This window comes from Apostichopus japonicus, chromosome 10 (assembly GCF_037975245.1).
Source record: "Apostichopus japonicus isolate 1M-3 chromosome 10, ASM3797524v1, whole genome shotgun sequence".
In the NCBI taxonomy this organism is placed as follows: Eukaryota; Metazoa; Echinodermata; class Holothuroidea; order Aspidochirotida; family Stichopodidae; genus Apostichopus; species Apostichopus japonicus.
This window is the reverse complement of record NC_092570.1, coordinates 12,758,536-12,773,535: the sequence shown is the minus strand read 5'-3', so window position 1 is coordinate 12,773,535 and position 15,000 is coordinate 12,758,536. Positions and strand designations below refer to the sequence as shown.

The following is a 15,000-nucleotide window of genomic DNA, read 5'->3' as shown; positions in this document are numbered from 1 at the left end:
GATTCTACAGTTGCAAAGTTCATCTCTAATATATTAGGAGATATTGATTAGTAAAAATAAATTGCAAGCATCATGATGTGGATGGATGATGTCATGGTCTGCTGTCATATGGAGAAACATTAAAAATGAAATAAGACTAAGTATATGTTTAATATCTGTTTGGGGAACTTACATTATGTGAGAGCGTGGGGGCCAAGTGGCTAAGGCGTCGGACTCGTGATCCAAGGATTGCTGGTTCGATCCCTGCCTATAGTTCATGACGTTGTGTCCTTGAACAAGATGCTTTATCTCACTTGCCTCTCTCCACCCCAGGGGTTAAATGGGTACCTGTGAGGTAACTTGTCATTGGGCGCAGTATATAACTGCTGCCGACTGGAGGGATTGTCTCTGGGACAGGTTATCATCGACCAGGGGTAATATAACGTCTGTAAAGCGCTTTGAGACCTATCGCTGGTATAAAGCGCTATATAAATCGAACATTATTATTATATCACAAGTATCTCTATTAATAGCGCATCATGACATAGAGCTATGATGATGTCTCGGTTTTTCTTCTACTTTAAATTGCCGTAAACGATGATTTCTTATGACAACCTTGCATATGCAATTATATAGCTGGTTGTGTGGCATAAGTCTTCCATCTACGAGGGAAAAAACTTTGAGCACAAAAATAGTATTGGTTATGTTGTTTTGCTCTGACAATATTACATGAAAATTGAACCTTTTAAGAACCCTTTAACGTTATGAGAGATATGAAGAGAATGCATCTGATGTAACCTAATTTTCATATAAGGAACCGGATGGAACTGCGATTATTGTAATGATCTGAAGACGGAAATAAGCACTTGGTGTCATTCGATTGAAAAACATTCCACTGTAATTCTTGGCGTACACACGGCTATGCGTATTTACCTACATAGAAAGTAGAATCATTGCTATATATGTACGTTCTTTCCATACAGTCAACCACCATGGACCCTTTGTGCGAGAAGTTTCCAGTATTTGAATTTTCTTTAAGAAAAAGAGGGGCGGGTCATATTTTAATCATATTATTTTAATTTCCCAACATAAGGAAACATTTTAGGTGCATTTTGTTTTAATATTTCAACAATAAGGCTACTAAGTTACATAAACAGAAAGAGAAGAATTTAATTGGAAAAAGGGTATTAGTTTCAGTAAGAAAAGGGTAACTTCTTATGTATATTGAAAATGGACGTTTTTACCAATCTTTGGGGTGAGGGTACGTGCCTTCTGTTTCTCCCGGCTTCTCCACCATTGTAGTAAACAAACAACGTAAACTAGCTCCTTCAAAGTATAGCTGGCTGCCTTCCATAGCATTTCAGCAGATCAAAGCTCATACTTGACCAACTGTACGATATGTTAGAGATTTTTCGTTTTTGTCAAAAAAGATCCATGACTCGTTAGCCACGATTCGAAATTGTAAACGCCACCTGCACTCTTTTAAAAGTAACAGCAATTCCAAAACTTTTAACCATCGGTTATGACAATCTTTGAGATGGGGAAATTTTGAACTCAGCATGGTGCTTTAATTGGCTCGTCACAATACGAACAGCGGCACACTCGTAGAACTTGGACTGTAAAGGCCTTCCTCCACACTATAACACATAACGCATTACAAGTGGAACTTCCTAGACATGTCAGATGCTTCGACAATGTAACACATATAACATGGCATTACAGTAGTATAACTTAAACTACCATAGAGTTATACGTGAACATCAAAAGCAACGAAACATTCCCTATTGTTCCTCCCAGGGGCGAAGCGAAGTTTTGTTGTTGGGGGGGGGGGGTGTGGAGAATTGATTTGCCGACGGATCTGGAAGTAGTGACTGAAATGGGGGAAGGGGACACCCCCTCCCCTTTGGCAAATTTTTAGTTTTGAAACGTCCTTAAATGCAATCTGGTGCATATTTTAAGTCAAATTGGGCACCGTAGAATTTCCATTTCGATATTATTTTTATGGCACTCGGCAGAAGAAGAATTAATTGGATAACGAAGAAAAATTGCATACCGGTAATCGAAATAACCGAATACCTGGAAATCGAAATAACCGATAAAGAAGCTCCCGTTCTCCTTTTCTCTATTCAGCTTTCCTTCTTTTTTCCACTTCCGCTCTCTTCACCTTTTCTCCTTTTGCCGACAGACCCAAAATTTGCCGACAGCGACCAAATTATTGGGGGGGGGTGGGGGGGTGACACCCCCACACACCCCGCTCGCTACGCCCCTGGCTCCTCCGTCATGAATGGATTCATGTTAATCATAGAGGACAGTTGGTAAGACACACTAAAGTCTGAAAGGGAGCTGGTTTATCTTGATGTGGTGAAAATGCATGAAGAAAGTATTCAACTTTGTACACGCTTCTATATAAGCTAATGAGCAACATACTACATAGTTGAAAGTTCACACTCCTGAATCAAGAACCAAGTCCTTCTGACACGACTTTACAGCAATTAAGCCCTGGCCATTGGTAAGTTGTCACTGTTAGTATATATAAAGTTATATGTGGAAATCAAAAGAAACATACCGGAACGATCTACTACTATGTTCATATACATACGTAATGTACCTGCATGTGTTTAATGATCATACACGTCTGACCTTCTATAATGGAGTCAAACGATGGTTGACTTAACCCAACCCCACCCACCCACCCCACCCCACCGGTTCCCCCCCCCTCTTTTATGTTTACTTTAACAGCCTTCATATCAATGGATATATTCCGAAACCTTGTACAGTATATGCGTATGTACCTCATACATGTTTACTGCAGCAAATCTCTTCCGCAAGGTTGGAAATCCCCTGAATTGCGTAATTAATGTTTATGTCGGAAATTTATTGCGAAATTCCACCGCGTTTGCAGGCTTTATTGTGCAATAAATGAAGCACGTATTTAGAAGATACGTCATTTTCGGGAAATACCTTGGCTGCAAAGCCAACCTTGCACTACAGTCTCTACAGGACGAGGAGGTCGATTCATCATTATCTGTCTTTCTTCGTCGTACAAACGTTCACATTCCTGCAACTGTAAGAGATTTAGCAATGGCGTCGATTGATAACACCATCAAAGTTCTCAAAGTAAGTGATGTTGAAGAAGATCTCACCTGCGCAATTTGCAAAGAAAATCCGAAAGAGAAATTATTAAACTGTGGACACAGTTTCTGCAAGACTTGCTTAAAGGCAGGGAAGGCAGGCAATGGAGCAATTACGTGTGGGCTATGCAGACGTACTACCAACGTCCCTGGCAACGACGTGGAGAAGCTTAATACAGATTTCACCGCCCAAAATATGGAGGATAAAATACAGATGAAAAGCTTGAGTATACGCGATACTCATGAAGAAGAGTGCGGAGAATGCTCGGAAGGAGGTGCACCTGCTGTGGCGTTCTGTAAAGATTGCAACAACCCTATCTGTAAATCCTGTATGGAAGATCACTCAAAGAAGAAGAGGCTCCTTAGTCATATGATTGTTGATCTAAGCGAACGAGAAACTAAGGTGAGTTACTATGCATGCGTGTATATTAGTTATGGTACCAGAGAGATGGGGGGGGGGGGGGTGGATAATGATTGTGCGCAGAGGTAGGGTTTACGGTGGTAGAATAGAAGAAACAGAATGCTGTCTCATTCAGAGAATAAGAAGACAGGATGTAAAATATTATCTTCAAAGAAACAGGATACTTATAAGCAACAAGGGATGCCGTGGGTGGACAGGGTACCCATCTATGCTCACGATTCATTTTAATCATAAAGGACACTTGGTGGGGTAGACTAGAAGGGAAATGGTACTTCATGATTGTGCTGAAAATGCATGGAGGAAGTACTGGTGTAAAATCACACGTTTTATATAAGCAAATATCTTCCGCATGTTGGAAATTCCCTGCATTGAGAAATTAATTAGCTGCTAATAAGCAAATCCATATTATATTAATGCTTATATGCAACATACCATATAGTATTAAAACTGCAAACTTCTTTGAAGGCCAAGACCTCACACTACTTAATAGCAGTGAACCCTGGTCATTGTTATCTTATCACTCCCACACATCCATGTTTGCACAATCACTGAAACAGTCTATATCTATAGGATATCTATACCTTTATCTTTGTATCCATCTATCTATCTATCTATCTATCTATCCATCCATCCATCCATCCATCCATCCATCCATCCATCCATCCATCCATCCATTCATCCATCCATCCATCCATCCATCCATCCATCCATCCATCCATCCATCCATCCATCCATCCATCCATCCATCCATCCATCCATCCATCCATCCATCCATCCATCCATCCATCCATCCATCCATCCATCCATCCATCCATCCATCCATCCATCCATCCATCCATCCATCCATCCATCCATCCATCCATCCATCCATCCATCCATCCATCCATCCATCCATCCATCCATCCATCCATCCATCCATCCATCCATCCATCCATCCATCCATCCATCCATCCATCCATCCATCCATCCATCCATCCATCCATCCATCCATATATCTACATCTATATCTATATCTATATCTATATATATATATATATATATATATATATATATATATATATATATAAATATATATATATATAGGCCCGGGTTCGAATCCCGGTGGAGGCTGGAAGTTTCTTCACTGTTCTTGATTTTCCAACTCATAAATTGTTCAATATCTCTTGATATTCCTTCCCTCGGGCCGCTTCTGCGTTGTAACTGGGGCGTGATCCCTCGTGGCACTGTATTTTAGATACACATGTGGCTTCTGACTGGAGCCACCAGCAAGCTCAGTGGGTACATCACTAGTTACCGGTTCCAATCCCGTCCTAGTCATAAATGTCTTTGCTCTCTTCCATTTATAACAAATTTGTAAATCATGTTCGATTTGGTGTGAGTGTCTGCTATCTCTTCAACCAACTGATGTTTCTTACATGTTCTATACTTCTCAGGAATTGCAGATTTTCGTTAAGACGATGGACGGAAAGACTCTCACGATAAGGGTTGCTGGTAGCGACGACAGTGTGGACAACCTTAAAAAAATCGTATGTGAGAGAACTGGTGTACCCGTAAGCGAGATGCGACTCATTTGCAGAGGACGTCAGCTCGGTGAAGGGAAACTATCAGATTACGGCGTCGAGAAAAACTGCACCCTTCAATTGGTTTTGAGACTGCGTGGTGGTGAAGACGATTATGGGTGTTAGTAATTCGTTGATACAGGGAGTGCACAATAACTGGTTTTATAACTCCATCTTAGTTGAACGTCTTGCCAGTGTGAAGTCTTTCAAACGTTCGTGCTTAATTACTCTTATGGTGTTTGTTTTTCGGAGCATGAACTCAATAATTGAGGCTCACTATATTAAAACACTACATTTTGGCGAGTCTTCAACGTTTTTTTAATCATTGCGGGGTGTATTTCAGTATAATGTTCGGATTTAAATCAAAAGCAAAAATATCATAAATCAAAAAAATGAGGAAGATACCAATGGCAGTGAATTGCATCCCTGCAATAAAGAATTCTTTTTTCGTTGTTAACAATAACACATTTTCCTTCTGTCCAGTACAATCTATCCATTTCTGTCATCGAAACTAACCATCGACTTCCATCCTCGTTCTATGAGTTTCATTCCTTTCAAAATTTCCATGTATAGTATTTTTTTTCTATTTTTTTTCCATTCAAATTTCCATTAAGTTGTACATAATCATTAGCTTGTATGGTTGCAGAAAGTGAAAAGAGGAGGGGATGGAGGTATGGGGCTATATAGGGGTGTGGTATGTAGGTAAAGGAGGGAAGTGATACATAAAATATCGTCTCTTTCCTCCTTTCCCTTCATACTGCTCCCACTCCGGGAGGGGGAGGGGATGGGGGTAATGGGGCTATATAGGGGTGTGGTATGAAGGTAAAGGAGGGAAGTGATACATAAACTATCGTCTCTTTCCTCCTATCCCTTCATACTGCTCCCACTCCGGGAGGGGGAGGGGATGATGGAAATGGGGCTATATAGGGGTGTGGAATGAAGGTAAAGGAGGGAAGTGATACATAAAATATCGTCTCTTTCCTCCTATCCCTTCATACTGCTCCCACTCCGGGAGGGGGAGGGGATGGGGTAATGGGGCTATATAGGGGTGTGGTATGAAGGTAAAGGAGGGAAGTGATATATAAAATATCGTCTCTTTCCTCCTTCCCTTCATACCGCTCCCACTCCGGAAGGGGGGGGGGAGGGATGGGGTAATGGGACTATATAGGGGTGTGGTATGAAGGTAAAGGAGGGAAGTGATATATAAAATATTGTCCCTTTCCTCCTTTCTCTTCATACCACTCCCACTCCGGAAGGGGGGGGGGATGGGGTAATGGGGCTATATAGGGGTGTGGTATGAAGGTAAAGGAGGGAAGTGATATATAAAATATCGTCCCTTTCCTCCTTTTCCTTCATACCGCTCCCACTCCGGGGGGGGGGTGGGGGTATGGGGCTATATAGGGGTGTGGTAAGAAGGTAAAGTAGGGAAGTGATATATAAAATATTGTCTCTTTCCTCCTTTCCCTTCATACCGCTCCTATAAAGGTTTCTTAAGATATTTAACGAAGTATATTCTTCAATACAAAGTCTATACGCTAATACATTTAGATATGGCAATATATGGTTACATATCCAGGGATTTAAATGATTAAGGATATTATGAAATGAAAAAGAGCAAACTTTAGTAAAACTGGAAAATGGCATGTTCCCGTATCATCAGTTACGTCATCAAATAATTTTCTTTTGAAGTCCAACAAAACCGGAGACTGTAGTACAGGCATGTATGCCAAATTGTAACACCTGACTCTATTTAATAATGGTTAAGTCACATGGAACAGCTGTGTGTAGTATTGACTTGAATAGCATATATAGTCTGAACATCCGCCATTTTACAGTTTCAAATCTTAAATCAATTTAATTAACAACCAAACAATATACATATATAAACCGTAATGACATAGTGTATGTGAAAACATTTTCTAATAATGTGTTAGTAACTGTACTTGTATGTGTGTGTGAGTGTGTGTGTTGGGGGGGGGGGGGGGGGGGATACACCACATACGTTCTGGATCAGTGAATGTTCTCTGTTCCTAGGTATTGCATTATTTCAATTTCATCTTAAGTCACTCTAAGGTAATCTGTTATCAAGTTTCACTCCATCATATCTTTTAAATTTGCAGCAGCGATGATACATGGGTCTTAATTGCCTGTCAAGAAATATTTCTTTTTTAAGATGTCGTAATGTGATCATATTTTCGCCAATAAACAGAAATATATGATTCTAGTAAGATGAAGAATGAATACTGGTGTCTTTATTTGAAGCGTGATATCTCATATATTTTTTATTTGTTCGCTTTGAATGTATGAATACGCACTTTAAGGGGGGGGGGGGGAGGGTGGTTGTGTCGGTAGACTTCAGAATTTCACAGTTGATAAAGTAGAAATCGTATGTAGGAAGCAACATCAGTTATTTTTTAAACTATCGCTCTTAATCCATATATTCATAGCCTAAAAAACTAATGAGTGACGTGACTGTATGAATACAAATACCCCCCCCCCACCCCCGGCTTCACCCCTTAACAACGCACCTCTTATCATTCCGCCATCACATGCAACTTTTCCATTGTAAGATTGATATGGAGACTAATGAACGAACAGTACAAGGATAATGACTAAAGTGCTAAAGTGCACATTTGAGCCGAACTCATCCTTGCACGCAAAAATAGTTCCTGTTACAACAAACAATCGGCCGAATGTAAATTCAGGGTAACTTAAAGAGGATATGAATATTTAGACTTACTATATCGACACACATTGCGTTATTTACTGTGCACTTTCCCCAATGCTTAATTTACTGCTGGATAAAATGCAAGGGAACGACGCATGCAGAAGTTCTTCACGGTGTCCCTTCATAAGATTATTGAGTGACTTCAGAAAAAAGTACTGTTAAGAACTGTGACGTCACAGAAAAATCTAAAACTAGTCTACGTAACGACTAGACCCTTTTAATGGGTTGACGTGTTCCTAGATGTTGGTATTGCATCACTCGTTATTGCGAAATACACTTTTTACATAAAATGAATCAACTGTAATATTTTATATCTTACACAACGGAATAATCTATGAAACTGTGATTTGGATCAATTTCACATGTTTATTTTTTAAATTGCAATGAGTTGGAATTGTCCAGAACAGTGAAGAAACTTCTAGCCTCCACCGGGATTCGAAACCCAGGCCTCCCGCTTTATATGCGGAAAACTTAACCAACTATAGGCCATGGAAAATATTTCATAAATAATGGAGCATTTCTAATTTTCAAAGAAATACTTAACAATAAGTACAAAAAAGGAAGAGTGCAAATAGTGGACCCGTCACACGTTGACGTAATTGTCCCGGTGCCTGACCTGGCTCTCTACACCTCTGCACATGCCTGTTTGGTACCATATATATAATGGGAAAGTGTCTGCCTTTAAAACTGCTTTGACGATGGTACTTGTATAATGACGAAATATACATACACGCTTTACCTCACTAACCAACCCGTCGCCATACATATATGTCTTTATTAAAGGGTGTGAAGACTCGCGCAAAAAGAAACATCCAAAGCCGGTAATCTGACCTAGTTTCGAATGAGGTGTAACAGAAGTGTTAGACACCACCATCGATCCCAGAAAATACGCACACAGCTTGCTACCTTCGATAATTAGACACTAGTGTACAGTCAGTACATACAGCGCAGTACTACAAACGATAAAGCGATGGACATCTCAGGTCCAGCTAAAGATAACAAGGTATCACGTTTCATTACTGTCTGCATTTTGTAGCGACAAGCAGAAAACTTCACTCGCAAGCAACGGAAAGTTAACTTTTTCAGAGCGCGGCAAACGGTTTGGGGCGAGTCTTCAATGCCGGAAACGGTGACCCAAATGAGACCGTCGGCAGTAGGTTGCTGAATAGAGGTTTAGCATGGAGTTGTCCGTCGTTTTTCGAGGGTTTCAGAGCAATCGTTTGTGGGTCTATCTCGGTAGAGTGCAAAGAACGAGGAAGAGGGAAATGTCGTGATAATTGTTTGACTGACCGTTAGTTTGTACCCCGTCCATTGTTTCCCCACCCGCACTGCACCACTTTGAAATGTTAATAGTGTTATCATATACAAGGAGAAGAAAAAAACGATCACAAATGAAGAGCAACTAGACGTATGATGCTCGATTTCTGGTGTTGTAAAAACTGATCATCAAAATAATGTAGAAAATGTACGAAATAATTTAAAATCTACAAAGACGCCATCCAAAGTATATAACAAATTTAGTTTCTACAACAGCCGCAACAACGTTAGGAATGTTAAGACACGTTAAATATGGAAGAACTGGTACATAAGCTGCCAAAATCTAGACTACATGTGATTTCTATATATTCCACCTTTTAATTATTGAGCACAATTAACCATTACATTTTATATACATAAAGTATTAATTATCTAAGATAGAAATATATATTGAAACAATGAAAAATGGAAGGTTTAAACACATTCTCCCCTCAAATATATAGGCCTACTACATATCATATTCCAAAACGTAGGGATGTGTGGGGTAGGGGAAGGGGCAAGTGTATGTTTATGAATAACCAGAGATGTATTGCACGGCGTTGCTTGACTATTCAGACGGATTCGTTGAATTATATAATTATATAAAAATAGTGACCGACAATGAAGCGACACAGCGTTTCAGAGAGTGGGTCGTCATATCGGGTCCTGATAGAGTCGGATATACATATATGGCTTTGAGTACTAATGTTTTATTTGTTTGGCCAGGAGAAGGAACATTTCTTCAGAAAACACAAGTTTTAGGTTTTTAAATCGATGAGCTTGATTTGGAACTTCAGAAATATGCTATTAAAACCTCCTCTACAATCAGTACGAACGACATTGTGTATATGTTGTTAGTGATCAGCTCAAGGTACCGTTATGAACTGTAGTCGGAGACTGCAACTTTTGAAGTTTCGTGGAACTAGACCATGGAACGATATGACATTGTCCTGGACGTGGCTGGAGGACCCATTAAATGATCACTTTTTGGTTATTTCAGTATCCTCGAAGTTTTTTGGACAATATATTTATTCTCGGTAAATGTTAAATACTGGCGTGAAAACCCCTTCCTCCTTCCCTCACTCCAGCTACCCACTTTTTGGAAGCTTTAGACTTCTCTGATAGTTTGGGTTTTGTTAAATGACATGTAAACCTTAATTAGAGAACATTATGTTGAAATAAACTTTCATGTTAATTTTAATCCTAAATTGTTCGTGTCCTAAATAGAAAGGAAGATGATTAAGATAAAACAATGAAAGCTTCCTTGAAGATACAAATTCTTTTTTAGTCTTCTTAAGTACGTTAAATATAGTTTCTACTGTATATGAGAAGAGGTGAAATGATGTGAAGACTCGCGCACAAAGAAACGTCTCATGCCGGTAATCTGACCAAGTTTCGAATGAGGTTTAACAGAAGTGTTAGACACCACCGTCGATCCCAGAAAATACACACACAGCTTGCTACCGTCGGTAATTAGACACTAGTGTACAGTCAATACATACATCTACGGTCAATACCCATAACACAGTGTACATAGCAGCGATGGACATCTCAGGTCTAGATAAAGATAACAAGGTATATCACGTTTCATTAATGTCTGCATTTTGTAGCGACAAGAAGAAAACTTCACTTGCAAGCAACGGAACGTTAACTTTTTCAGAGCGCGGCACGCGGTTTGGGACGAGTCTTCAATTCCTTTAAGCAACTCCAACATTAGAACACCACCTATTTTCCAAATAGCTGCCTAAGCGTCAGAATATGAATGGAGCAGAGGGGCGCCATCACTTTTCAGTTTTGGGGGAGGGGAAGGGGAGGGGAAGGGGAGGGGGGTGGGGGAGGATGGCGTATGTTTCTAACACCCAACTTTTCAACTAGGGATGCACTCTACGGCAGTGCTAAATCATTCAGCTGCATCCTTTGTATAAGCAGAAAGTTATGCCAGGTAACCAAATGATATGGGTTTTTTCCGTTTCAAAATACCTCATCATACGTCTAATTTTAATATGTTCTCAAAATTTCGACGGAGAGTGAAATTCGTACAGTCAATAAAAAGAAGAAAGTTGCACATAACATTATCGACATTTTTCAACGTCCCATCTGGACCACCGTATTTCGTGTTTTAAGATCGACGAATGAACTGACAAAGCTATTCATCGTCAACCCAGTCAAAGAGAGAGTCTACTTCTGATTGGTCGGACGTTTCCCATTTTGAAGGATCAACCTTTAACCTCCGCAGAGTGTTACAAGCTTCTTTGATGCTTTTTGCGTCAGATGTGTCAGGGTCGTAAGGCATCGCTTGTTTGAAATATCTCTCTTTCGTAATTTGATGCGAAAAGCTGGAAGTTCTTTCCGGAGGACGCACGGGATCAGCTGCACTTGTCGACTTGGACCGGGCCAGCGTAGATGCTGTAGCAGCTGACCACCCAGATGGGCCCTCTGCATTAGGGTCACACATAGGAAGACGAGGTCTGGGCCTTGCTTTAGGGGGTAACAACTGTGAGGGTCTTCTGACTGGTGTTTCTGGTTTTGTTTCTGAGTGAGCAGACGAGGGGCCTGCTGATGGTGACGAAGAAGAAGAAGTTTCGTCCAGAGACTGATGAAGACGCAACCCTTCCAAACGATGGTTGAGCTTTCTCTGGCGCTTTTGGCGTCCTTGTGCGGTCTTATAATCTTTGTAGGCGATGTTAAAATATTCAGTCATCAATAACGCCATGATTCTAGCAACATTCTCGTTACCACATAGTACCGCGTGGACTTTGGGCTTCTTTAAGCCGTCCGGATCGGTAGTGACCCATGCGAAGATCCGTTTCATTCCTCTGTTAGCCAAGCAATAGGAAATGTCAGACAACCTAAAACTGAATGCGTATTTGTGATTTGGTTTTCCATCGCTCGAATCGACCATATGTATATTGAATGGGTTAAACGTTAGCGACACACGCGGTAAGTTTCCTAAGTTAATCTTAACTCCACGGTTCACTAACATTTCGATCGCCGATATAATCAGATCACGTTTTCGAAAAGAGGCAATTTCCATCTTGCCTAAATACTGGGCGTAAAAGACGGGATCCTGCCGCACGAGATCCACAGAAAATTTCGATTTAGTCTTTTGCGCAAACATTTTGTCATGTATATATATAACGAAGAGCGTGTGAAAAAAAAAGAAATGTTAAATTATTCCGTGTTTTTATTGCTGTTTCAAGGACAGTTCTTTGTAAAAGTGGCGTCAGTTGGCTAATGTCCTCGGTTCAGCCTCCAACTTCTGCATTGGGCTTGTCCTAGAAATTAAAAAAAAAATGAAAAAAATAATAATAATAACGGATTTAGTACGATGTTATTATAATAATTTTGGCGGATCGACTTGATGGAAACAACACCGAAACATATATGGTGTCATAATATACCGAATATGACGTAAGCAAGATAAACTATTGCGACTCAATGTTATATTACTTACCGTATTGAAAGTTCAATAATTAACAAAAGAGAAACCAATTTAAAGAAGTACCAAATGAGAAATAAATAACACCAACTATTATGACCGAGATCAAACCATCGCCATCATGTAATATATATCATTAGCAAAAAACTGATTTAATTTTTCGAGAATGAATAGGGTATTCTGAAAGGAGACTTTTCTTTTCATTACGGGCAATACAAAACAAACTATTATCTTGTATCAAAACAGAGAAACTGAGGTTCATGTTTTATTCCGATTTGTATTAAAACACTATCATGCAACGATGTTCAGTTTTCGTTCAAGCATGAAAGTTATAATTCACTGTTCAGTCGACAGATGCATGGTTTTGTGAAGTTAAAATAAGTATTAACATATAGGTCCTTTATCCGTGAGCTGTATATATGTGCTTTGGCACCTTTAATCTTGGTATTGTTTCGAATTAGATATTAATATAATGGCAACAAAAATTAATGAGAGGAAATGTACCGCGAGCTACAGCTAAATGTTATGATGCGCTGTTAGTCTCACATATAGCTGTAGTATCACCAGGCGTGATCAATTTTAAAAGACGGTGCAACACTACCCAGTGCTGAAAAACTGGGGAAAAATCTGATCCGGGAGGTGTTAGAGAGCTGTTACACCCCACACCTCCCTACACCTCCCGACACCTCCCTACACTTCCCTACATCTCCCTACACCTCCCTACACCTCCCTACCCCCTACACCTCCCTGGTATGACTAAGCTGTTGTTAATATACAATTTGTAAAATCCGAATCCCCTTTAGCTAAGCAGATCAATTGTTTATTGCTTAACTTTTTTATTTTTTTGTCAGTTTTACTAGGCAATAGACGCGGATTGTACCAAGAATAATAACTACAATTGAGGCAAACAGTGAAAGAATAACAGGAAATCTAACTTTAAATTGACTTATATCCACTTTTTGTATACTAAAATTTACCTGACATGTCAGTTAATTTAATATTGCCCAACACAAGGTACATAGTGAGAAAATGTAGCAAGATTCGCGCTTGGGCAATTGTTTACTTTTTTCTTGTTTTGAATGTTTTCTTGTGTAGCCTACACCGCTATTTCTGTATATAGTAATATAGTACTAGTAATATAATTAGTATTTATACCTAGCTATCTCCCGGGCCCTATCTTCCCTGAAACCCGGTATCCGACACTGCAGTTTCTTTTATCATTAACGATCTGCGTCAGTTATGTGTTTACACTCAGAAAATAAACGGAGTAACAATTGCAGTGTATGAAATTCCCTAATTTGATGCCAATTTTGTAAGAAAAACGAACCTATGTTCTCGCTTATATATCATATTTGGTATGGTTTATATTAATCCATTTATAACTCGTTTATGGATAGCCTTACCCTAGTGATCTTTTAGAGGCATATATATATAGACTGCACATTCGATCTACCCTATTTATATATCTATGTATCTCTATGTGCTTATAGACCATTCCTCTTCAGCGGTGTGCCTCTCAAGAAGTAAAATTAAAGTTGTTTCTTTTCTTAATTTTGCCTAATGTAAGGCCTAAGCTATACTTAACAAAATAATTTCAAATGCAGATGATAGTTGTCCGTGAAGAATTAAAAAAAAACAAAGACTTTCCTCCAAACATACCTTTTATGTTGTTATTTTCTACTACCATCTGAAAACGCCATAGCCTATATTATCAGTTACACGTCGCAGAAAGCACAACACTATTCTCTCCTGTTCTGTATCATAGCCTATAAAGTCGTCTGTTTCGTGAGTGTATTCGCTCGTTAGCAATATATACCTAATACGTTACATATATATTAATAACGACATCTGGTTGTAAGGTATAGATTTATCGATTTCGTGTTTCATATCATCGTCCGTATATTTCTCTTCCCATGACACTGTATTAAGTTGATATCACGTAGATGGTTCAAATGTGTTTGTTGTGTGAAAAATCAATGTTGTTTTATCACGTTTTCTCTTCACGGCATGATCTCTTGGTGAGGCTATCAAGGTCAAAGGTTAAATAAAGGAAAACAATGTTTACTGATTTTACGGTAGGATACTTTTGAAATTTTTGATCGGTGTTAATAAGAGAGATGCTACAAAGAAAAGGTATAACATAATCTCCAAAAAATATAAGTCAATACCTGCAATAATCTCGTATGGATAATATAAGAGAAGCAGGACATTTACCTTAAAGGATTGAATTACTCAGAGCTGAATCATATCGTATTTATAGCCATATAGAGATTATGGAATTTGATTTACATATATTCCAATGGTTTGACTTGCATTATAAAGCAATCAAATTTTACGAAGTATGATTTTTTTGTTTTAATTATTCCGAAACAATGATTTTTAAACTTCTCATCGAAATCAGAGCAAATGTTATTTCTTGCTAGACTGTGATAGATAGCGACACACGA

At 39.2% G+C, this 15,000-nt stretch overlaps 2 protein-coding genes across 2 annotated transcripts; one reads left to right on the top strand and one right to left on the bottom strand.

The window, feature by feature from the left end:
* The first annotated feature begins 2,883 nt into the window (after window positions 1–2,883).
* Window positions 2,884–5,787, top strand: LOC139975060 (uncharacterized). Its single transcript, XM_071982676.1, has 2 exons — window positions 2,884–3,513; window positions 4,965–5,787. The coding sequence occupies exons 1-2, from the start codon at window positions 2,899–2,901 to the stop codon at window positions 5,214–5,216; spliced, it is 867 nt and encodes a 288-aa protein (XP_071838777.1). The 5' UTR covers window positions 2,884–2,898; the 3' UTR covers window positions 5,217–5,787.
* A 4,466-nt stretch (window positions 5,788–10,253) lies between these two features.
* Window positions 10,254–14,488, bottom strand: LOC139975259 (uncharacterized). The gene is made up of 2 exons (XM_071983020.1): window positions 14,213–14,488; window positions 10,254–12,389 (listed from the first exon to the last, which is right to left on the bottom strand). The coding sequence occupies exon 2, from the start codon at window positions 12,230–12,232 to the stop codon at window positions 11,261–11,263; it is 972 nt and encodes a 323-aa protein (XP_071839121.1). The 5' UTR covers window positions 12,233–12,389; window positions 14,213–14,488; the 3' UTR covers window positions 10,254–11,260.
* Window positions 14,489–15,000: the final 512 nt, after the last annotated feature.